Source organism: Podarcis erhardii (genome assembly GCF_964252035.2).
Source record: "Podarcis erhardii genome assembly, chromosome: 1".
NCBI lineage: Eukaryota > Metazoa > Chordata > Lepidosauria > Squamata > Lacertidae > Podarcis > Podarcis erhardii.
In genome coordinates, this window is record NC_138497.1 from 108,618,296 (window position 1) to 108,641,336 (window position 23,041).

Below are 23,041 nucleotides of genomic sequence, written 5' to 3' on the forward strand. Positions count from 1 at the left end.
ATTACTCATGGCACATTCCTTGGCACTCTGCAGAAAACTTAACAAATGCTTCTGTTCCTTAGTATGTAATGCACTAAGCCCAGTAGTGAACTGAACCAGACCAAACTGGAACACATAACTGGAGACTTGCCTAGCAACAACACAATGGACAAAAAGCTTTGTGCAGCGTTAAGGCAGCCACCTGCGATATTAGACTGAGACTAATTCAACAACAACCACAACAAAAACACTGCATCGAGCCTACTGGACACCAGCACGCTTTCAACGCCTGGGCATTTTGCCCACAGACAAATGCTTCTCTGGCAGCCAAACGAAAAATTCATCATCACTGGAAATCCTGAGTCACACCAGTTATGGATGGCTGGATGCAGGAGTTTTTTTTTTACAATTAGCGGCTCATGAGAAAATCTTGTTTTGCAAACAACATAAAAACCCATTCTTTCAAGAGATTTGGAGTGACTTTCTGCAGCTCTTCACCAAGTAGCTCACATCTTGCCACGAAAAGCAGGAGGCTTAGCATAGAAACAGCAGCCTTACCAATCTGCCATCTGCTTCACTGATAACGCAACGAAAGGTTGTTGCGTATTGATTTTGATCTTTATTTAATTCACTGCCCAGAACACATTTAACCACGACATGATTGAAGAGATTAAGGAGTCAAATGGAGGGTGGGGAGGGAAAGACCAAACTATGCTATGGGAAAAGTGGGGGAACCGTAATAAACTGTCCATTAACCCCACCCCCAAAAGTAAACTTGCACCATTAAAGACAAAGACAGATCACATGTGTTTTGGCCCTGAATAACCCATATCGGATTTGAGTTGCATGGCCTAGACAAGAGGAAGTTTGGAAAGAATGAAGAAGTAAGTTGAAGAAAGGAAAATGAACAGGAGTGGCTGACGTATGTGTGTGTGTGTGCGCACGCAGAGACCACCCTTCCAAATGTTGTGCTGTTCCACTTACCAGGATGGGGCAAGTTTTAGGGCTAAGCAGGCACACTGGCAGGACCCCCACAATGCTGGCCACTTCTGAAAACAAGTACATACTCTTGAGCGTGTTAAGGTGGGGGAGGAAATACAAAAGAAACCCCAGATTAGGAAAATAGATGAATAAGGAAGAATTAAGTGTACTTGGAAACAGAAAGCCACAAGGGAGAGAAATCTGACAGGAAAAAAAAGTGAAGTGATGAGCAACACTGGCTAGTGAGGCAGCTTGCCAAGGGAAACTGCTGACGGTGACTGTGTGAAGATTAGGTCAAGACAAAGGAGAATTAAAGTGTGTGTCTGTGTGGAAATTCCCACTATTACTTTTGGGTGCTGGGAGGAAGTGTTAGAGGCAAGAGAAATCTCAGCCAAAAAAACTCAGCCAAGTGCATAGTTGCAGCCTGAATGGTTGCTCCAGGTATGAGCTGCTGATTTTCCATGGTTCTGCCTGAGGTAACTCAGGCACATAAGAACAGCCTTTCTGGATCAGGCCAAAGGCCAATCTAGTCTAGCATTCTGTTCTCACAATGGCCAGCCAGATGTTCTATGGGAAGCCCATAAGCAGAATCTGAGTTTAACAGTGATTCTATAGCTGGGTTTACAGTATCCTTCCATTTTGAAAATGCATGTCTTTTTGCTATGGAGGCTGTCCAGATTCACAGGCACAGTGTAAATCCAATTTCCAGGTTCTGCTGAATTAACTAGTTAGTTTTGCACTACAGTGGTATCTCAGGTTACATACGCTTCAGGTTACATACGCTTCAGGTTACAGACTCCGCTAACCCAGAAATAGTGCTTCAGGTTAAGAACTTTGCTTCAGGATGAGAACAGAAATTGTGCTCTGGCAGCGTGGTGGCAGTGGGAGGCCCCATTAGCTAAAGTGGTGCTTCAGGTTAAGAACAGTTTCAGGTTAAGTACGAACCTCCAGAACGAATTCAGTACTTAACCCGAGGTACCACTGTACTATGTTGACAGGGGTGCTTGCCACCTTCAGGAAGGTGTCCATTATTAGCTATAGCTGTAACGTATGATATCAAGGCCTCCCAGTTGTTTCATCTGCTCTCAACATTTGTCTTCCTTCTGACGAAATGGTCAGATTTCCCAATAAATCAGTAGTCATCAATCTTTAGGGACAAACTGTAGAAACTGTACTTCTATTGGCTGCAAAAGAATGCTTATTTCAAGCCTAATTTCAGTGGGGAAGGGGAGGGAGAACCAGTGAGTATCAGGCAAAGCACGTATGCTTCTGCGGCTGACAAGTTGGTGAACTCTGCTATAAATCAATGGGAACAAATTATATATGAAAAACTTTCCCCTTAAACACTAGCAGCATCCGAATGCGCATTTATTTTTAAAAGTGTATGTTAATATGCTCTGGTTTTTGTTGATTCAAACAAAGCAAGAAAGTACCTTGAATGCAAAATAAAGCCATCCTTTGGGGCAGACTCCTTGATAAGGCTGCTCTTTTTGTATTTCTCTCTCAATAGTCCATATCTTTTCACGTTTGCAGATACAAGGTAGAGAATTGGTACAGCTTGCAAATCCCCACAACCCTAAGATAATAATAAAAAAATCAGAATACTTATTAATACTAAACTTACTATGTAAATACAGATATAAAAACACTGGTTATAAATTTGTTTTATACGTTATGATTTATGGGCAATGGTTATTGAGACTTATGTCCCTTCCAGAAGAACACTTATTTAAACCCAACTTATTTAATCAAACTATATTGCCATAAACAGCTGCTGATGCAACACTAAAAACACATGAATAGTATTTATGTACTTCTGTTTTTGTTGAAAACTCAGTGTAAGAAACTACGCGCATTTTCTTGAGCCTTAGGGCTCATCCACACTTCTGCTTGTACTGCGCCTAGACAGCATGGGTCCGAGTGGTTTTCTCCTTGCCCCACTCCTTTCCAAGGGAAAGGAACAAATAGATAGGAACAAAGGGCAATCCAGGTAAAACCCAAATTGCTGTTTGTTCTGACTGAGCAGTAAAGAGCAGCTTCCACCAGGGAAACGAAGTGATACAAGAGCAAGTGTGGATAAGTCCTATTGAGCACAGAAAGAGGCACTGTGGCAGCACTTACTATCATTCACATAAGTGCCATGCTAAGTAACTTTTGCTAATAGGGTGTTTCATCTGTTAGTAAAATGCCAATGTTTTGCTTGCTTGCTCACTTAAATTGGGCTGCAGAGCAACTGATTCCATACAGGAAAAGATTAAAAGAACAGGTATACAAAGAGAAAAGGGAGAAACAAAACAAAAGCATATGGCTTCTCGAGGATTTGCAGTCTGGATGACAAACACAGCACCTGTGGCCAGAAACACATCCTCAACACAGCTCTGGCCAGAAAAACAGATTTTTATATATTTTTTGTTATGAAATGCATATGCATAATTTATCATGGAGGAAAAACCTGGCAGAAATGATATAAATATCTACTGTGTTATCTGAGAATATATTGGGCTGGATCCAACCTAAATTAGACTGCATTCCTATTCCCCTACAATAAATTATGTAACAGAAATAGCTTCCTAAATATTTCATTTGCAGGAAATAGGAGGCAAGTCCTAGTGTTTTCAACGAGACTTGCTTCAAAATGATGTGTTTTAGGATTTGTTTTGGGATACCAGTGATCAAAAGATAATACACACCCCATTTTTCTTTGCAAGTTACTTTGAAATGTGTGTTGTATAAAAGAGTTCTTTTTTCTCTAACCACTCAGTTTGGTTTTGTATGTTATTCAGTAGCTTAGCCTTGAACTCCCAACCCAGCTTAAGTCATGTGCAGTTGCATATGACTGGTTGCACTAAAACGTAGATGAGAATTCACACCTAGTATAAAGTAATACACAATATCAGAATTTGCATATGCACCTAATTTATGCATTATTGAACAAACAGTTGATATGCATACAGAAGCCTGCTTCCATGAGCAAATCTCCTTCAGTGCAATCTCATTTCAATGACTCACTGATGACTAGAAGCCCAAAACTTAAGACAGGTTGTCAACATTTAAAGGCCAAGCATGGGGCATACAAACCCTGGGACATGGGAAACAGCAAAACGTTGTTCAAATTATAAAATTGTAAATTATAAATTATAAAATTATAATTATCACCAGCTTTAACAGGAACAGATATTTTGGAACAGAATGAAAGCTACTTCAAAGAAAAGTTTCATTAAATATTAGAAATACATGAAATACAATCAATCCATCTCCTTTATTGACATAGGATAAAGTGCATCGTATACATGGATCAGAACACAACACAGTTAACGAAACATAGTAGGAGATACTTTAGGATAAAACTGTCCAGACATCGTGATGTACGAAAATGGCTCTTAGGACCTATGGTGATGTAATTTCATAGCGTCACTTGAAAATCTTGCCACATTCTCCACAATGTAATTACTACAATTGAAGATAAGGCACCCTGGGAGAGTCTGTGCAATAAATCGCCTCCTTCAATAAGGAGGTCAAATACTTATCATATATTTTTGTATAAAATAAAATGTGTATGATGGATTCAAGCTGTTTTGTGCCACAAAGGCAGTATCTTTCAGAGTATGGGATTTTCGAGAATCTATCTTGCAAAACTGCAGATGGTAAGACGTTAAAACTTGCGAGGGAAAGAGCTCTGCATAGTTGGGAATTGTAAAGCTGGTATAAATATAGAGTGTCCTGGCCAAATGAGGGTGGAATTCCCAACCTCAATGGGGAACAGATTTTGTTGGCTGCACTGCAAAGGGTTTGGAATTCTGCACTTGATTGTCTGGAGTGCTTACAACTGTGGGAGCATAAGCAGTGACTCAAGTGATAGGCCACACGTTCTGATTTTGCTCTAAATGCAAGCTAGCCATTTGGAGTGGTGGGATTCTGCCAGCATGAGGAAAGTTAAAGAAGACAGATTGGACATGAAATGTAGGCGGAGCCAGAATTTTATAGCAGTGAGCCACTATATATATATTGTACCTGTTTGGGAAGAAATAAAACCACATTTCTCTCCTTCCGCATTCATAGGTCTTTCTTCACCTCCTCCCCAGTTTTCGTATAATAATGGTGAGCCGTCTGCCCATCTGTGTAGACATTTTAAGTATTTAGTTCTTTCACTGCAAATGACTGTCAAAAAACCCTTTATTCTAAATCTAGGGCATAGGGAGTCTGAAGGCAAGTTGAATCAATCTTGAGAAGCTAAGCATATCTGCATCTTGGCAGTACTGGATGGGAAACCACCCTGGAATTCCACTGAAGAAAGGGGAGAAATGACTGGAAAATATAATGCATTTTCTAGAACAATGACTTTGAATTCATTGATTTGCTTATCAATTAGTGGATTAAGATGTAATTAAATATATCATTTTTTTAAAAATAATAAAAATCCATGACTGAATGATTATTCAATACAAGTGTAAAAATGAGGGACAGGACCAGAGGAATCCAACTCTGTAACTGTCAAAGAAGCTGCAGCACTTCAAGATACAGTAACAGATTACCAGCATATTCTACAGTACAAATATTCCCACCCCCCCGAATCTGTAACAAAGATCTAATCTAAAACAGGAGTTCTGTAAATTCAAAATAGAACAGATGACAGAAAAAGAACCCTTTCACCAGAAGCCAACTATAAGAAGACAGAAATAATTTGTTTAGGCTTTTTTGCGGGGGGTGGGTTTCCTTCCCATCTCCCTCAAGAAGTCATATGAAAAAACCATATTACACTTATATTTATAATCCAGAAGATATTATTGTAAGGGAAATGTCTTGAAGTCCAGATCTCTCTCCCTTGGTGTCAAATCTAAGCGTATTTTGTAAAATTGGACATAATAATTCAGTCTTACCGAAATCCTCCAGTAGCTATTTCTGAATGTAATGCAATCCACCAATCATTATTCATTTTTGATACCTGTAATTTTTTTTAAAAAACAAAACAAAAACAAATGTTAGATGAATTTCTTGCTTGCTGGTATACAGATTTATCCAACTCCGTCTTACGTTATTTATGTTATACCAGTCCATTAAAATGAAAATATGGGAAACATTAAAATGAACGGCAGAAATCATGTATCAGCTCCAACTACCGCACAGTTGCACTCATTTCACACACTAGCAAGGTTATGTTTAAAATTCTACAGGCAGGCTTAAGCAGTATGTGGACCGAGAACTCCCAGAAGTGCAAGCTGGATTTCGACGGGGCAGAGGAACCAGAGACCAAACTGCAAACATGCGCTGGATTATGGAGAAAGCTAGAGAGTTCCAGAAAAACATCTACTTCTGCTTCATTGACTATGCAAAAGCCTTTGACTGTGTCGACCACAGCAAACTATGGCAAATTCTTAAAGAAATGGGAGTGCCTGATCACCTCATCTGTCTCCTGAGAAATCTCTATGTTAGAACTGGAGATGGAACAACTGATTGGTTCAAAATTGGGAAAGGAGTACAACATGGCTGTATATTGTCTCCCTGTTTATTTAACATATGCAGAATTCATCATGCAAAAGGCTGGGCTGATCCCAAACTGGAATTAAGATTGCCGGAAGAAATATCAACAACCTCAGATATGCAGATGACACAACCTTGATGGCAGAAAGTGAGGAGGAATTAAAGAATCTTGGGCTCCATGATCACTGCAGATGGTGACAGCAGTCACGAAATTAAAAGATGCCTGCTTCTTGGGAGAAAAGCAATGACAAACCTAGACAGCATCTTAAAAAGCAGAGACATCACCTTGCTGACAAAGGTCTGTATAGTTAAAGCTATGGTTTTCCCAGTAGTGATGTATGGAAATGAGAGCTGGACCATAAAGAAGGCTGATTGCTGAAGAATTTATGCTTTTGAATTATGGTGCTGGAGGAGACTCTTGAGAGTCCCATGGACTGCAAGAAGATCAAACCTATCCATTCTTAAGGAAATCACCCCTGAGTGCTCACTGGAAGGACAGATCCTGAAGTTGAGGCTCCAATACTTTGGCCACCTCATGAGAAGAGAAGACTGCTTGGAAAAGACCCTGATGTTGGGAAAGATGGAGGGCACAAGGAGAAGGTGACGACAGAGGACGAGATTGTTGGATAGTGTTCTTGAAGCTACGAACATGAGTTTGACCAAGCTGCGGGAGGCAGTGGAAGACAGGAGTGCTTGGCGTGCTCTGGTCCATGGGGTCACGAAGAGTCGGACACGACTAAATGACTAAACAACAACAACAGCACCACCTCACAGTCGCCTCTGGCTTGACTTAACCGTCCAGGGACCCTTTACCTTTTACCTTTACATAGCGGTAGTAAGAACCTTTGGCCTGTGGGCCAAGTTAGGCTTGTCAGTCTTCCCATTTGATGCAGCCCAGCCACACCACCTACCCAGCCATTTGTCAAGAGAAGATACACAACAACAGCATTACAGCTGTCTTTTTCAGAGAGCACCTACACCATTAACTTGCCTCAGTCTCTGAAGAGAAAAGACACTGCATTTCACTAGTTTGGAGTTACTATATATTTACATTTGTCACTATTATGTAGAGATGGCTACTATAAGAGTTGAACTATAAATGTCTTTCAAATATTTTAAAGTGTCTAATCCCCAGGTTGGTTTTTTTGGTAAGACGGAGGAGACAGGGATAAATGCTGTTCCCTGAAAATGTAGAAAAATAACTGGTTATGTTACCTTTTTTATTCTGCTGTGGATAAATTCCTGTTCGTTGGAAGAATGTATTGTTGCTATATTACCACGGAGCCAGCCACAAACAAACTGAAAAGTGGACCAGTCTGAGGCGCTGTCATAAAAAAGGTACTCTGCTCCTTGATAATAAAACCACGATGGCTCTAAAAAATCAAGTTACATATTATCTATTTGAATATGTACGTGAGGTACATATTTTATAGTTAATTCAGTTTAATTGCCGTGCAGCTGATGTGCCACAAAAGGAGCAAAATCCTTCTAGATCAGAACTTGCAGCATGTTTGGATAAAGATGCACCCCTAGTGGTAAGATGTTGCTAAAACTGTTTTATTTGGGAGATGCTGCTGCAAGTACATTTTCAGATAACATACAAGACTTGTTTTTGTTTTGTTTTTTGAAGGCATTTGGTAATCCAAGTAAAATTTAAGTTATTACAACTGACTGATTTTATTTATGTTTTTAAGGAAACACAGAGAAACCTTTTTAAAATTATGTTCATTAATATGTATACAGTATTTCATAAAATGATACTGTTGCAGCATGTGTGAAATAAAAGAAACAAACAAACCCTCCCCTCCCCACCTCATACCATGTATATACCACTGCGGAATCCTTGGTTTCACACCTGTAACAGAAACAATTAACAATTTGTGCCACTCATGCAATGGGCTTTCACATAAATGATTTAACTATAACCCTCCCTTTCTTAAGTATCTTTTGCTAGGATTTCATTACCAAAGTCTCATTAACAAAGAAAACTTCCAAACTAATGAACAATACAAGCGACCTAAAAATACTGCCTTGTAATCTTCAAATCCTGGTAACTGTGCTTATGTTCTGCTGGTGCTATGAGTGAGTATGTATCCTGCCTGAGGACAAGATTAAGGTAAAGGGGAAAAGGTAAAGGACCCCGGATGGTTAAGTCCAGTCGAAGATGGTTATGGGACTGCGGCGCTCATCTCGCTTTTCAGGCCGAGGGAGCCGGCGTTTGTCCACAGACAGCTTTCTGGGTCATGTCGCCAGCAGGACTAAACTGCTGCTGGCGCAACGGAACACCGTGAGCCAGAGTGCACAGAAACGCCATTTACTTTCGCACTGCAGTGGCACCTATTTATCTACTCACAGTGGTATGCTTTCAAACTGCTAGGTTGGCAGAAGCTGGGACACAGCAATGGGAGCTCACCCCGTCATGCGGATTCGAACTGCTGACCTTCTGATTGGCAGGCCCAAGAGGCTTAGCGCCACCCGCATCCCTTAGCTCATCTAACCCAGTATTCTCTACTCTGACAAGCAGTGTCTTTCCAGGCTCGCAGGCATGTCTTTTCTTATACCTTGCTACCTCACCCTTTTGTATCTAGAGATTCTGGGGACTGAACCCAGGTCCTTCTGCCGGTAGGAACTGGTGAGGCAGGTCTGTTCACCTGCGTTCCTGGTGTCACACTCTGGATTGGATCCCCACTGACTTGCCGCCCATAGTGCATGACACTGGGAAGCCAGGGGAGCAGCTCAAACGTATTCCGCTTGCAAGGTATGCACTCTATACTGAGCCATCACCCCTCTTCTTTATAAAATAGTCATAGCCACATATAGTGAAATATAATTATTAAGCTAGGTTTTTTTACCTTTCGGTATTTTGCATATCCATTCACACTCAGAATTGCAGTGTAGTGGCAAGACTGTTCCATTAACTGTATACGCAGCACAGCTCCTCACATTATCTTCAATGTAATTGTTTTCTAAAAAAGCAGATGCAACCTGCCACAGAACAGTGCATTAACCTGAGTTATGATACACAGACAAAGATGAATACAATTAGTAAGGAAAAGACTTTTTGACAGGTTATGCTCCTTTTTTTTATGTATGGACCGTATTTGTTTATGGTCACCCTAAAGGACACTTCTCAAAGTGCACTGTACACTTGGCCACAGACACATGGATTGTGTCAGATATGATGAGCATGTGTGTATAATAACACTATCTTTAAACTACATGGAAGCAGCAAGCAGGTAGAGATGCGTTTCCCACCTGTGTGATCCCTAAATATGAACAGCAACAAAAGCTGGGTGGCTTGTAATTCATCGTTGGCATATAGAGCAAGGGGTCCACAACTTTTTTGGGCCCAGGGAAACATTTGGACAAGTGGGAAATGGTTGTGGTATAACAAAATATCCCTTTAAAAGAAGAAAAATTGGGAGGGGGTACTGAAGATGCTCAGAAACAACCCCCGAAACAGGAAAAAACATCCCCATTCCCCAAACAAAACACAAACCCCATCAAAAGGCAGCCATCTCAACCAAATACCAAAAATCTCTTTTCTTAAAAAACAACAACCAAACAAACAAACCAGAGGGGCAGGTATGTACCCAAGATGCTGAAGCATTTATGTCCCCAATGATACACCATGACCCTTATGTTTATTATTTTATAGTAGTCCAGTCATCTTAGTGGCCCTACGAGAGTTTCCCACTATCACTTTTATTCTGACTCTGCTGTTTTAATATCCCTTTGATTGTCAATGTTTAAAGTGTACTAAAAGATATAGGCTGCATTTGCGTGCAACACTAAGTTCAAATGCATGAACATGCTGGCTCCCCTGGAAGAGAACAGTTGCTTTGCTTTCTGCCAATCCTTTAAGCTCAGCAGGCCATGGCAGTTAGCCAAGGTTTGCCCTACCGTTACAGTTTGTGGTGAGGAGGCAGCTTAACCACAACCTCATGTTTGGATGACACAGTAAGCTAAACCTTGGCTTAGCTGCCATTCTGAGCTAAAAGGACCAGGGAGGGGCAAAGTGAGTGTGAGCTCCTCTCTGGGAATCAGCAAATTTGCATGGACCATATAAACTGTGGCTTGACTTACTGTGATGTGTGACCCAAACCACAGACTGAATCTTGTTTTGAATGGTCAGGAAGTTTATCAATTGGTGAAGCAGGCAGGTGTGCAGGAAAAACAAGTTGTATCTAATGGTAATTTTGACTTAGTGGAAAACTTTTCCCCTCATGCAACTCAGGCCATCCACTTTTCACTGATCCCACCTACCTTCTATAGCTTTTCTCCGATTCTGTTCCATTGGATACTAGAACCTTTAGAACAGGGTTTTTTAGAGGTTGAATTGGTAGGATGGGTTAATGAAAATTGGTTTCCCTGCCTTGCATGAGCAGGAATGCTTTTTCATACAGCAAAGTCACCACTGGAAACAATCTAATTTGTTTTCTACTATTTAGAGCCCATTTCAATGTAATGAGGGGAAAAAATATTTACAGGCGTTCCATCAGACCACTCCCAGGATCCTCCAGCTAATGGGTTCCTTTTGTTGAGTCCAATCCAGAACTGTCTTTCTTCATCACTATGATTAAAAAACAAACAAACCCCAGAAGACAGATGAACACTGTTAGCCACTATTGTACCTTTGCACACATCAGAATAGGATGTGTGCATGGAGCTGAGGAAAATTGACTGAATTGTTTGATTCACTCCTGAGTTTTCTGAAAGGGTGACCCAATTCCTGACCTTTTGAAAACAGGAAGCAAACAGCATGCTACAAGCACATAGAGAAGCCTTAATTGGTTTTAAGGAAAAGAAGTTGCAAATTTTATTAGAGGAGCTTGTGAGTAAAGATAGGCAGTGCTTAACACATTCGCTTCCTAATATTTTTACTATAAATCAGGAGTGGGAAATTTTGGCCCTCCAAATGTTGTTGGACTACAGTTTCCATCAGCCTTAGGCCATGCTAGCAGAGGCTGATAGGAGTTGTAGTTCAGTAACATCTATCTGGAGGGCCAAAGGTTTTCCCATCTTTGCTCTACATATTACACCCAATCAGCTTTTCTTGGCATTATTTGTGGGCTGAAGTCGATTTTCTCAGATGCATGTGGTGTCATCCTCACTCAGTGTGCCAAAAGACCACAAAATGAAGAAGGTAAAGTCTCCCGGGTGAACGTTATTTTCTACAACTTACACACACTGTATGATTACAGCAGAAATATTCTAGTCTATTCTTAGATTAAATTCCAAGTTCAAGACATCTGTATATGAAAAGAAATCGAAGGAACAAACACTCATCTGATTTCCCCTCTCTTCTGCAGAAGTCTCTTTGATAGTAAACGGAAGACTTACACATGAAACATGGTGTTCAAAAGTTTGCTCAAGAAATCCTCTTCAAAGGCATGTGTAAAACTAGCAAGATGTGCTCCAAAATCTTGACACAATGCTTCGGCTTCATCCCAAGCCCTTTTCATCAGTACTTTTTCACTGTGAAATACCTGTGCAATAAAACAAATACCCCCCAAATAGTTTAATTTGCACATTGTCAAAATACTATGGAGGGAAGAGAATACAGTGATACCTCAGGATAAATACGCTTCAGGTTGAGCGCTTTTGGGTTGTGCTCTGCGGCGACCCAAAAGTAACTGAGCGCGGTACTTCCAGGTTTCACCGCTCGTGCATGCGCAGATGGTCAAAATGACATCATGCGCATGCGCGGAAGCGGCGAAATGTGACCCGTGCATGCGCAGGCGGGCTGTCGCGTCTTATGTTCCGTTCGGGATGCGAATGGGGCTCTGGAACGGACCCCGTTCGCATCCCGAGGTACCACTGTATACAACGTATACTAAAAAAAACTACAAGCCTGTTCTAGAATAAATAAATTTCTCTTCTTTTGTTATCTACAAACATATCACTCCATGCTTTCCAACATTCCACAACTAAAAAAAGAGATGTGTGTATAAAATCTCCTGTCAAGTGTCACTGCCTGAGCTTGCCCCAACTATTATATATGGCTAAAGGGTCTACTTTGCTTGCTGCATGTTGTATTCATTTACCCACTCTGCAATAGTTTTGTCTAAAAGCTTAGGTGTTATTTGTTATTTTTGGTAAAAGATACAGTATTAAAAAAACCCAAACTGCCTGGCAATATTCTATCAAACTTCAAATATATATCTCAGCTTCTGCAGCATGTGTAACAGCAGACTCTCCACTGCATAATGCTTTAGCATTTATACCCAGGTATTTAAATGCACATGAGACAAGTTGCACCCTTCCCAACTGAAGCCCTGGAGGGGTAATTTGTTCCTGGAGAATGGCAACTTGAGCAATTCAAACTTACAGCAGTTTAATAAGGCATCTCAGAAGTAAAAAATAGGAACAATGTGTGGATGTTGTTTTCCCAGGAAAACCAGAACTGTCCATACTAAGTAGGGCCACTTGAACTTTGTGTCTGGCATATATTATACTATTTATTACCCCATCATGGATTCCTAAGTTCATTTCATTTGAGTTTTCAGTGAGAAATTTGTCTCCCTTTTCACCTTATAACAGCTGAGCAGATTGTGGTCCGATTCCCATCCAAACATGCAAGAATTAAAAGTCTTCTCAGAATGTGATTCTTCATTAGGGTCATTTTCTCTTTGGTATTTAGCTTTTTGCTTACATAGTGACATAGCTTTGAAGCTTGTACAGTTTTTCACTTCCCAAACACCAAGAGGTCCCTTCTGTCGTTGCATAACAACACACCCTCCAGAATGCCCTATGGTGGGGTGGGGGTGGGGGTGGGGGTGGGGAGAGAAAGACATTTTAGCGTTGACTATCATTTTTTTCTTTCCAAATGTGGAATTTTTTTTGTTGGATGGTAGGTTTTTCCCTTCCAAAAGACAGAAGCAGAAGGAAACCAATTTCAAATGCCATGCTTTTACTGTTACCAAATGTGATGTTTACATAGTATGACCACTTTTAATTTTAATAGCCATAAAATAAATACATAAATTTTGCTTTTTGTTACACCGGTTCTGAGTGATACCTAAGGCTTATTTCATTACATCAAACATTCAGTGCTACCTAAATAAATTATTACTTTTACTAAAACAAAAATACTGTTCAAAACATTGCAGGCATTCTTCATGCTGTTACTGCTCTGCGTTTATAATGTCCATTTTTGAGCTTTATTACCTATTAAGTAAAAACAAAAATTGTGGTGGGCAGGGAAAGAAAATTATTACTAATCCCTAATTGTAGCCATTAACTTATGATTCCCAAAATAATATCTAAATACCATAGTTTCACAAAAGGGAACAAAAATTGTTTTAGGAGTCCTAGAGGATAAGGATCAATACTTTCCTCCCCTATGCTTGGGAAAGTATCTAACCTTGTTATGCTTTGAGGGTGTGTCTGCATAACTACTATAATTTAAGGCTGCAATCCTGTGCATGCTTAATATGAGAGACAGACAGAGAATTACTTTATACAATGGAACTCTTTTTAGATAAACTTACAGAATTACACTGAATGTCAGCAGTAAACTAATTTACAACACAATCTACACAATGCCTATGCAGAAATAAGTCCTGTTGCATTAAATGTGGCTTACTCCCAGAGTAATGGAGTCACAACTGCAACCTTATTCAACAGTTTCATCTATAGTACATACACTGAAAACAACATCTGGGAACTGAAGTAGTCACCACTAGAACCAGATGGTTTAAGTTCTTATGCTACAAAAATATGCCAACTCATCCAAATAACTCAGTACCTGGCCATTATCAAGGCAGTGTGCCTTTCTGCCCTCCGTTGCCCTTCCCTCTGCTATCTCCACCTGTCTGCTACAGACCTGATCCTGTTTTCCACTGGATTCAAGATTGATGTCTGAAACAGTGTTTTAGATATATTGTTTGGAGGTTCTGCAAGGTGTGCATGAAACTCAGACATAACAACTTGCCCCCAAAGCAATTCCCTCTTGAGAAACCATAATATAGACAGCAGCTTTAGTTATCTGGGGGAAAGGATATAAGAAACACCAAATAACTAGGCTTTTGAAGTCTCTGAATATATTTCCCTATAGTCAACCAGTAGAGGTCACTGTTGAAGGACAAGAAGAAGAATCCTCCATAATAAACCAGGCAATGCTTGTCCTTCCGGCTATAAGAAATGAGTAAGTAAATGAAACTACAGAATGATGCAACTTCAAATCACTGTGCATTACTAAATGGGGACTGAGTACAAAGAGAGAGATGTTCGAAGGTCTGTCTCAAGTGGATAAATAGAAGCTTGGCAGATAACTTCAAAAGCCTACCAGCACAAAATATAGTTTTCAAGCCTTTTAGTTCTGCAAGTACTTACAAGTCAATTTTAATGGTGAAGCTGCTAGCAGACTATTTGCCCACAAGAGATTGCTAATCAGGTTAAGTGTATGAGCAGCTAACTGTAAGAATGGAATCTGGAAATTAAGGCTGCAATTCTAAACACACTTTCGAGCCATGTGTTTTAAATGTCGGCTAGGACATTGTCTTCCAGATGCTGTCCTCCATTATGGGGACTGTAGTACAGCAGCTGGAAGATACCATGAAGGCCATCCCTGGTATCTATCAGGCTATCAAACACTTAGTTTGTTGTACTTGCAGGTTCCATTATCTTGAGGTAAATTTTAATGTTATACTCTGGCCCAAATTAAGACAGCCTGGTAATAAGCGGAAAGCAGAAAGTGAGGAAAAGTGGCACGTTTGCTTCAAGAATCAAATATTAACAATAGCTATAAAAGTTATAACTCACTAGGTTGATATTTTCCCCAGTTTGTATAGGTCAGACGATGAGGCTTCCCATCTCTATTTAGCCAAGTGTATTCTCCTGTATTGTTGAGGTCTTGCAGTGCTATCCAAAAATAAAGGTTATCCGTTTTCACCATGTTGTGAATCATACTGTTGAGAAAACCCTGTTCAAACCTTGAAAAAATATGAAATAAAAACAAGGTATTAGATTCCTTACATCACAGTTCAAGAGGCACCCCCTAGTCATCCTTTTGAGCAATACAGAAAGAAGTGTAGAATCCTGTTGAAACTGAACAAATTACCGTACATAAGAACAGCAGGTGAAGCACATTAGGAGTCTGGTTTTTAATACTTCACTGGGGGCAAATGGTGGGCTGTGATACAGAGGCAAGCCCTGCTAGAGGAAACTTGTAAGTTACTTCAAGAAAAACAATATGCCAGATCTCACCGGCTTAGATCTCTTGGAATGTACCATAAGTTCAAACGGCCGCTTGCTCAGGACATGCCTCTTCTAACTGGCATCCTGCTCATGCCATGAGCATGCCGGCTTTCAGCTCTACAGTTCTACATGGAATCACAGAATCATAGAATTGGAAGGGATCCCAAGGATCATCTAGTCCAACCCCCTGCAATGTAGGAATATGCAGCTGTCCCATATGGGGATAGAATCTGCAACCTTGGTGTCATCAGCACCATGCTGTAACCAACTGAGCTATCCATGACTTGGGCAACACACATTAAGAGGGCATCTCTTTCCCCAACTACAGTTATTCTTTTAAAGGTACAGAAGAGGGTTCTTTCAGTTGGCATGATTGATGCATCATTCAAATAAGACTCTGCAGAAAGCCATCCCTGGTGGTTGTTCTACATCTCTGTAACATGCTTCCTACATAGGTTTGTAAACCCCCATGTGTGGAACATCTACCAGAAACAGTGCAAGACTATTTTTTAAAAAGAGATCTTGTCCTGCGACCTTGTGAGGTATGGAAAACAGAAATGTAAGATCGGCCCTTCTCCGTAGTACTGCCTACATTACTACTATGGAATTCACCACCCGGGGAGGTCAAGGAAGCCTCTGTACTTTGTGCACTTAGGTAGCAAGTTGAGGCCTGAACTAGACACAATGTTAAATCCTTACATCCTTACATTTGCACCTGTTGTGGGAGCTGATAATTATTGGGATCTCAGCAGACAGGGGCAGGGAGGGGGAAAGGATAGAACTCTTTCTTCCCCTGGCTGCATTCCTGATGAAAAGCATTCCTTCAAAGCTGGCATTTGTGCTGGGAAGAAATTCTCAGTTGAGACCAATGGGGGAAGCAGGTTTCTTCCGGTGCAAATAATAGCTTCAAAGTAGAGTTGTTGGTTTTTTTAATTAAAAAAAATCAGGACAGCAGCAGGGGAGGGGAGGGTTAAACTCTCCCTCCCCACCTGCTATGAATTACAGTGGTACCTTGGGTTACATACGCTTCAGGTTACATACGCTTCAGGTTACATACGCTTCAGGTTACATACGCTTCAGGTTACAGAGTCCGCTAACCCAGAAATAGTACTTCGGGTTAAGAACTTTGCTTCAGGATGAGAACAGAAATCACGTGGTGGCAGCGCGACAGCAGTGGGAGGCCCCATTAGCTAAAGTGGTGTCTCAGGTTAAGAACAGTTTCAGGTTAAGAACGGACCTCCGGAATGAATTAAGTATGTAAGCAGAGGTACCAATGTAAACCTATGCACATTAAAAGCACAGAGTTTATAATGAATAAAAATGAGTTATCATAATCAACATAGTGTTGATTCAGATGGACAAACAATGACCAGCCAGATGCCTCCAGAAAAGTTGCAACTGTTGGAGAAATTTTAAAGACTGGAGGCACAGGTGGAGAAAGAGGGGGGCAGGGGAAGCGCACCGCCCCTGGCACCACGATCCCGGTGGGGGAGCCATCGTGGCTGCCCCCCATGCTGGGTGCCATGCCCCCAGGATGCGCGCCAGCCATGCCCCCATCTGCTCTCCACCCCCGGTGCCAGAGCATGAAGCTCTGCCACTGACTGGAAGTATCCCTCCCAGAGACCCAAAAGGAAAAGATGCAGACTGCAAGTGAAAATACAGAGTTTTAATTGAATACAAACGTACGTAGGGTCAGCCTCCTGAAAACTCTAAGAGAGGCTGCAAAGAACCACATCCAAAGCAATGTTTCTTATACATTTCCTTTCCCATAGAGATTCCAATGCATAATCTTCATTCTAAACCAAGCTGAGATCCTTATGCTCTTTTGACTAGCCCACTCCAACCTTGTCGTTATAATAATATGTAATCATACAGTGCCATCCTTCAATGTTTGATTTAATTAATTACTGATTAATTATGCTATTCTTTACCTGTCTACAAACGTCTATTCTTAATAACCCATAATTAATACATCCATTCTCTACATTAACCTAAATTCAATGATACAGTCCCGCCTAGCCGATCACCTTTCATGTATTCTCAACTTTGCATTCTTTTACGTTGGAATACAATATGTTTTCACATCAGAATGCATGATATGCTTGAAATGTACTGGGGTGTGTGCGTGCATTTCTACTAGGAGAGGTTGCTGAGAATTCATACATGGATTGCTAAGCAGCACTGCTAATGTCAAATACGGAGTTTTCACAAGCAAAATGGAATCCTAACAGGGAGATAAAGGGAGTTGGGACATTATCCTTCCCAAGCAGGGCATGAAGCCAGAATCCCTCCCCTGATGTTCTGCACCCCAGCCCTCCCCCAACTGGTATTCAAATGAACACCTCTGTTCCTAGAGGCTCAATTTAGCTACAATGGGGAACACGCACTGAAAATATCCTGTCCATAAATTTGTCAAAGCCACAAATATAACTAAGGCTGCAATCTTATACACACTTTCCAGGGAGTAAGTCCAAATGAACTTCATAGGACTCACTTCTGAGAAGACAGATTAAATTGAGTTGCCTTCAATGTAGTACTAAGGCAAACACTAAGTCTGTGCAAGGATTTCTCATTGCACACCAGTACATTCCCCCCCCCCCGTTCCATCCATGTACCTTCTAGATCTGTTCTGGAGCAGATTTCAGGACAGCACAGGGCATGTGGGGGAGGAGGGCATGCAGTGGGGGCAAATCCACTGTGCCAGCGCTAAACCCTGCAATAGTGTAAGCATTTAATTGAATATCTCTCATTGCCTGGGGTTTACTTCAATTTGAGAATAAAGAGTAACGAAGAAGAGTAAATCGCATCATCTAAGTAACCAGAGAAAACCTGTTACTGGTGTTATACATTTTTTTTTCCTTATTGTTTCCATATGGCAAAACTGGGTTATTAAAACGAAGCGAACAATGTGAATAGTTTGCATCAAATAGCTGCATGTGAGCAAATGAGTATATATTTGTCAGGATTGTTAGCAAACACTCCCCAGCTTCCTGTAATGAAGATGGTGTAAATCAACCCTGAAGGAATTAAAATGTCAGAATTCTTGCATGAATGAATAATTGCATGTCACTGAACATTTCAATCTAGCAAGTAACTGATTAATTCTATCTGGTTTTCATTTTGACTCGAGCAGTAACAATCAGAACATTTTATTTCCGTCAGTTTTAGCTATTGATCCAGCATGGTTCTTCCATTTTCTTCTCCAGTGTCATAAGAGAGTTAAAATACTGTTGTTGTTTTAAATTGTATGGTAGAATTAGGTACCTGTTCAATATTGTTGCAAGTGAAGGACAGTAATAGCCACTGGAGGAGTGTTCAAAGCTTCGAAGGGTTTTGTCCACATGGTAGCAATATCCACCATGCCTTTCCCATCCCTTCAAAAACAAACATTGGTTATTGTAACATATGGCATATTATATACTTGAAATTTATCTATACATAATTCTGGGATGCCACCCAAGTAGGTACCAAAGAGACTCCTGAGGAAGGGAAGGAACATTGGAGAACCAATGACAGTCAGAGTAGGCAAGAATAGTCAACACCATGCCCTCGCGATGTCATTGGAAAATACCTCAGCTGGCAGAGCATGAGACTCTTAATCTCAAGGTCATGGGTTCGAGCCTCATGTTCGAGAAAAGATTCCTTCATTGCAGAGGTTGGACTAGATGACACTCATGGTCCCTTCCAAATCTACAATTCTATGATTCTATGACTACAACTCTAACTATCCCTGACTATTAGACATGTTGTACTAGGACTGATAGGGAGTTTACAACATCTGGAGTGCATCATGTTGGCGATCCCTAGAGTAGGCGATGCTAGCCTAGATGGCTAAAAAGTTTGAGCTGGCAAAATCGGCTTCTTTTGTTCCCTTTCTATACATGCATTTTACCCACTCATCATGCAAATATAATTCTCTCTCTCTCTCTCACACACACACACAGAGAGAGAGAGAGAGAGAGAGAGAGAGAACAGAATCCATGCATAGTGAAATCTATTCAGGACACAGTAATTTCAAGGGGAGAGTTAAGCAGAGCCTAGTGGAGAAATGATATACGCATTTAATCAGTAATAAGACTGACAGTTCAATGCGGCATGCTCTCGGGAAAATGTACATAGGATTGCACTGAAGTGTTTAACATTGACAGGATTGTGACCACACTGCACCTTGAGAAGAAAGTGTCAAGATTCAATGCAAATATAAGGATGATAAAGATGGGTATAAAGAGTGTGTGAGAAAGGTAGAAAATTGAGAGTTATTTTGTTAAATATTTAAAGAAGTTTGGCTGCTTAAAGCATTGAGAGCTGCTGATGAATGTCAGGTCAGGGGGTAAGTGTTTCATTATTTTATTTAATCACTCATTTAAACAATTTATATACCACTTAACTACAATAGTTTCTAAATGGTGAATAACAGCAGCAGCAGCAGCAGCAGCAGCAGCAGAAACAACAAAATATGCTACCCACCTGCCTGGGTTGCCCCAGCCACTCTGGGCAGTTTCTAACAAATTAAAACATTAAGCGCAGTAAAACATCAAACATTAAAATCTTCTCTATACAGAAATATATTGAACCTGCTTACTGAACATCATGCTGGCTCAGTCTGTTATTACGGAAACCTATCCCAATCAAGGATTGGTGTGAACCTAACCCAAATGAGCTCTCTAGGTTTTCAGGTTCAGAATCAGGCTCAACTAAAGAAGCAAGGAGGGTGGAGTCAGTGTACCACCTCTCTGATTAGCAACACAGCCTATGGCTAACTTTGAGTGTGCTGGGCTTCCAAGACAGAATAAGGATTTAGTTTGGTGAAGACTGTGGCTCAATGTTACAGCATCTGCTTTGCACACAGAAAGTCTGAGTCCATAGCATCTCCTAAATCCCTGGACAGCCTCTGGACCAGTGGACTGTTTCCTATATTCCTGAGATGTAAGTGTACTGACTAACTCACTGCCTAATAGGCTCTCTACCTGAGCTGATGGGAGTGGTTTTCAGTGTGGCGTTGAAGGCCCCAAGTCCTGCATTTTAATTCTCAGCTGGACATGGAATTATTGCTGGATTTATTAATGTTGTGGATATATGGGATGTTCTGTATTTTAAAAAAATATTATCGCTGTTTAAAGTTGTGTTTTTATTTGTGTGTAAGCCAGCTGGAGAGCGTTCTTGCTCATAAAGATAAGCCTCTAAATTAGTTTAAATAAATAAATAAGCATCCCGGGAAGATTGCCATCCCAGCATATCCTGTCAATGTCATGACCTCATTCACTAACAAGCCCTATAATTTGAAACAGCCTACAGCCAAACACTTAAGCATTATTAATTCTATCAAATGCATACTGAAATGTTATAGAAACTTGGTGAATTAGGGTAGACTTTACATGGGAACTGTGTTCAGTGCAGTAGGCTGTCAACCTCACACTGAAATAACAAGAAAACTATTATTGAATTAAATACTAGCCTTTGTATATTTTGAGATATTTTAAATTAAGGAAGGTAGAATTTACATCTGGCTGAACTATTTCTCTGAGTATTTTAAACTGAAACAACTAGAATTGCCAATGTAATATTATACCGTAATTTCCCAATAATTCTGGTACCTCTGTCCAATTAGAGATAAACTTGCAGATAAAGGTCATTTTTTATGTGGATTGTAATACCGTCAAACTGTTATTATTCATTGCACAAATTTACCTTAACTCATCAAAGAGTAGTTCCATATTAACTTAATTTAATGTTACTAAACCTCCTTCTCCAATCCTTAAATTAAATTATGTTTTGAATACTTACCTTCCTTTGATGATTTGTAAGGCTTTTATCCATGCTATTCTTTTACGTTTCTTATCAAACTTCAAAATAGGTACCCCATTTCTTCAATGACTCTGGCAGGAAATTGTTAGTTTATGTGTTGCCTAGAAGGCTCTTCAATACTAAGAATCAGGACCCCAGTCTCTTATAGAAGTTGAAAGGCCTAAATCATTGCTTCCCAGTGACTGCAGTGAATGCTTCCCTGTTGTGAAAGAGAATGATAAAGCAATGCCCAAGTGGTAGTCCACATGTCTGGAGCCAATGAACTGTTAAGTCACTGGAGCTTGCTTCCAGTAATATGTTCGGTATAGTAATATTAAAGCAGCTTAACTAAACTTGGCTGAGGAATCACGTTAGAAGGGACTGGTATTTTATTTAAGTTCTGGTGAGACAAAACTGTCTATCAATTATTTATTTCAGGTTACTTCTTTTAGATGAACTTCAAGGGTAATTCCAATTTTTGTTTGCAAATAATATCAATATTTTTTGACTTAAGGAAAGAATCTTTCTTTAACTAAGTATGGGGCTATATCTACTGTTGTCTTTGCTCTGGTAACCTCTAGGTTAGATTACTGCAATGTGTTATACGTAGGGCTGCCTCTGAAGACGTTTCAGAAACTTCAGCTGGTACAGAATTTGGCAGCCAGGGGCAAGATGGTTTGAGCATATTATACCGATCCTGGCCCAACTACACTGACTGCCAATTAGTTTCCAGGCCCAATTCAAAGTGCTGGTTTTGACCTACAGCCTTAAATGGCTCAGGGCTGCAATATTTCAAGGACCACCTCTCTCCTTAGGAACCTATCCAGACCCTGCCTCGAGTTAATCATCTGAGGCCCTTATTGTGCACCTCCTTTATGAGAGCTCCAGACGATGGCAACATGAGAATGGCTTTTCTTCAGTGGCTCCCCTCTCTGTGGAATGGTCTCCCCAGGAGGTCCATCTGGAGCCTTCATTATACACCTTTAGGTGCCAGGCAAAAATGTTCCCCTGCAACCAGAGCTTTGGCTGATTAACATCTTATACCCCTTTTAAATGTGTTTGTGGGAGGAGGTGTGGGGAGGGGATTTATTGGTTTGTGGTTTTCTTGTTCTTGTTTTTATTATATATTTTGTGTTTTTTATATTGTGATTTTATGTTGTGAACTGCCCTGAGATCTATGGATGAAGGGTGGCATATAAATTTTAACAACAACAACATATGTATTGGGGATTATGTAGAACCTTTATCTCAGTCATACTGTTATCATGAAACCACATCTAAAAGCTTTGTGCCTGTGAGTCCTACATTTTTCACAAAATATTTGATCCACAAAAGATAAAGGCATATACCGGTATTTGTTATTACAAGAACTAATGATTCTTTATTTTCAGGTGCGGGTTACTTTCCAGCCACACCTGCAAATGAATATTTTTTCTCTTCCAGCCCAGCTTGACTTCAAGCCAGGAATGCAAAGGAAAAATTTGGAGTGCAAGTTTGAGTGTGCTCTCAATTCTTCTTACATTTAGCAGCAGCATGAAGTTCCAAGCCACAGCTTGAACTTTCCTGCGCCTGACATTATATATGTCAGACCAGGGAAAGTTGGGTGTGGTTTGCCCCA

General features: G+C 40.4%; 1 protein-coding gene across 1 annotated transcript in view; it reads right to left on the minus strand.

The window, feature by feature from the left end:
- The window catches only part of PLA2R1 (phospholipase A2 receptor 1), a 61,303-nt gene that overhangs the window by 19,766 nt on the left and 18,496 nt on the right, over positions 1 to 23,041 (minus strand). Inside the window, exons 10-20 of the mRNA XM_081874267.1 lie at positions 18,904 to 19,013; positions 15,205 to 15,374; positions 12,972 to 13,189; positions 11,782 to 11,927; positions 10,927 to 11,011; positions 9,291 to 9,423; positions 8,258 to 8,293; positions 7,654 to 7,811; positions 5,838 to 5,902; positions 4,972 to 5,075; positions 2,394 to 2,536 (exon numbers count right to left, since the gene is read on the minus strand). Of these exons, the coding sequence (XP_081730393.1) occupies positions 2,394 to 2,536; positions 4,972 to 5,075; positions 5,838 to 5,902; positions 7,654 to 7,811; positions 8,258 to 8,293; positions 9,291 to 9,423; positions 10,927 to 11,011; positions 11,782 to 11,927; positions 12,972 to 13,189; positions 15,205 to 15,374; positions 18,904 to 19,013 (1,368 nt within the window). The remainder of the gene's footprint in view (positions 1 to 2,393; positions 2,537 to 4,971; positions 5,076 to 5,837; positions 5,903 to 7,653; positions 7,812 to 8,257; positions 8,294 to 9,290; positions 9,424 to 10,926; positions 11,012 to 11,781; positions 11,928 to 12,971; positions 13,190 to 15,204; positions 15,375 to 18,903; positions 19,014 to 23,041) is intronic.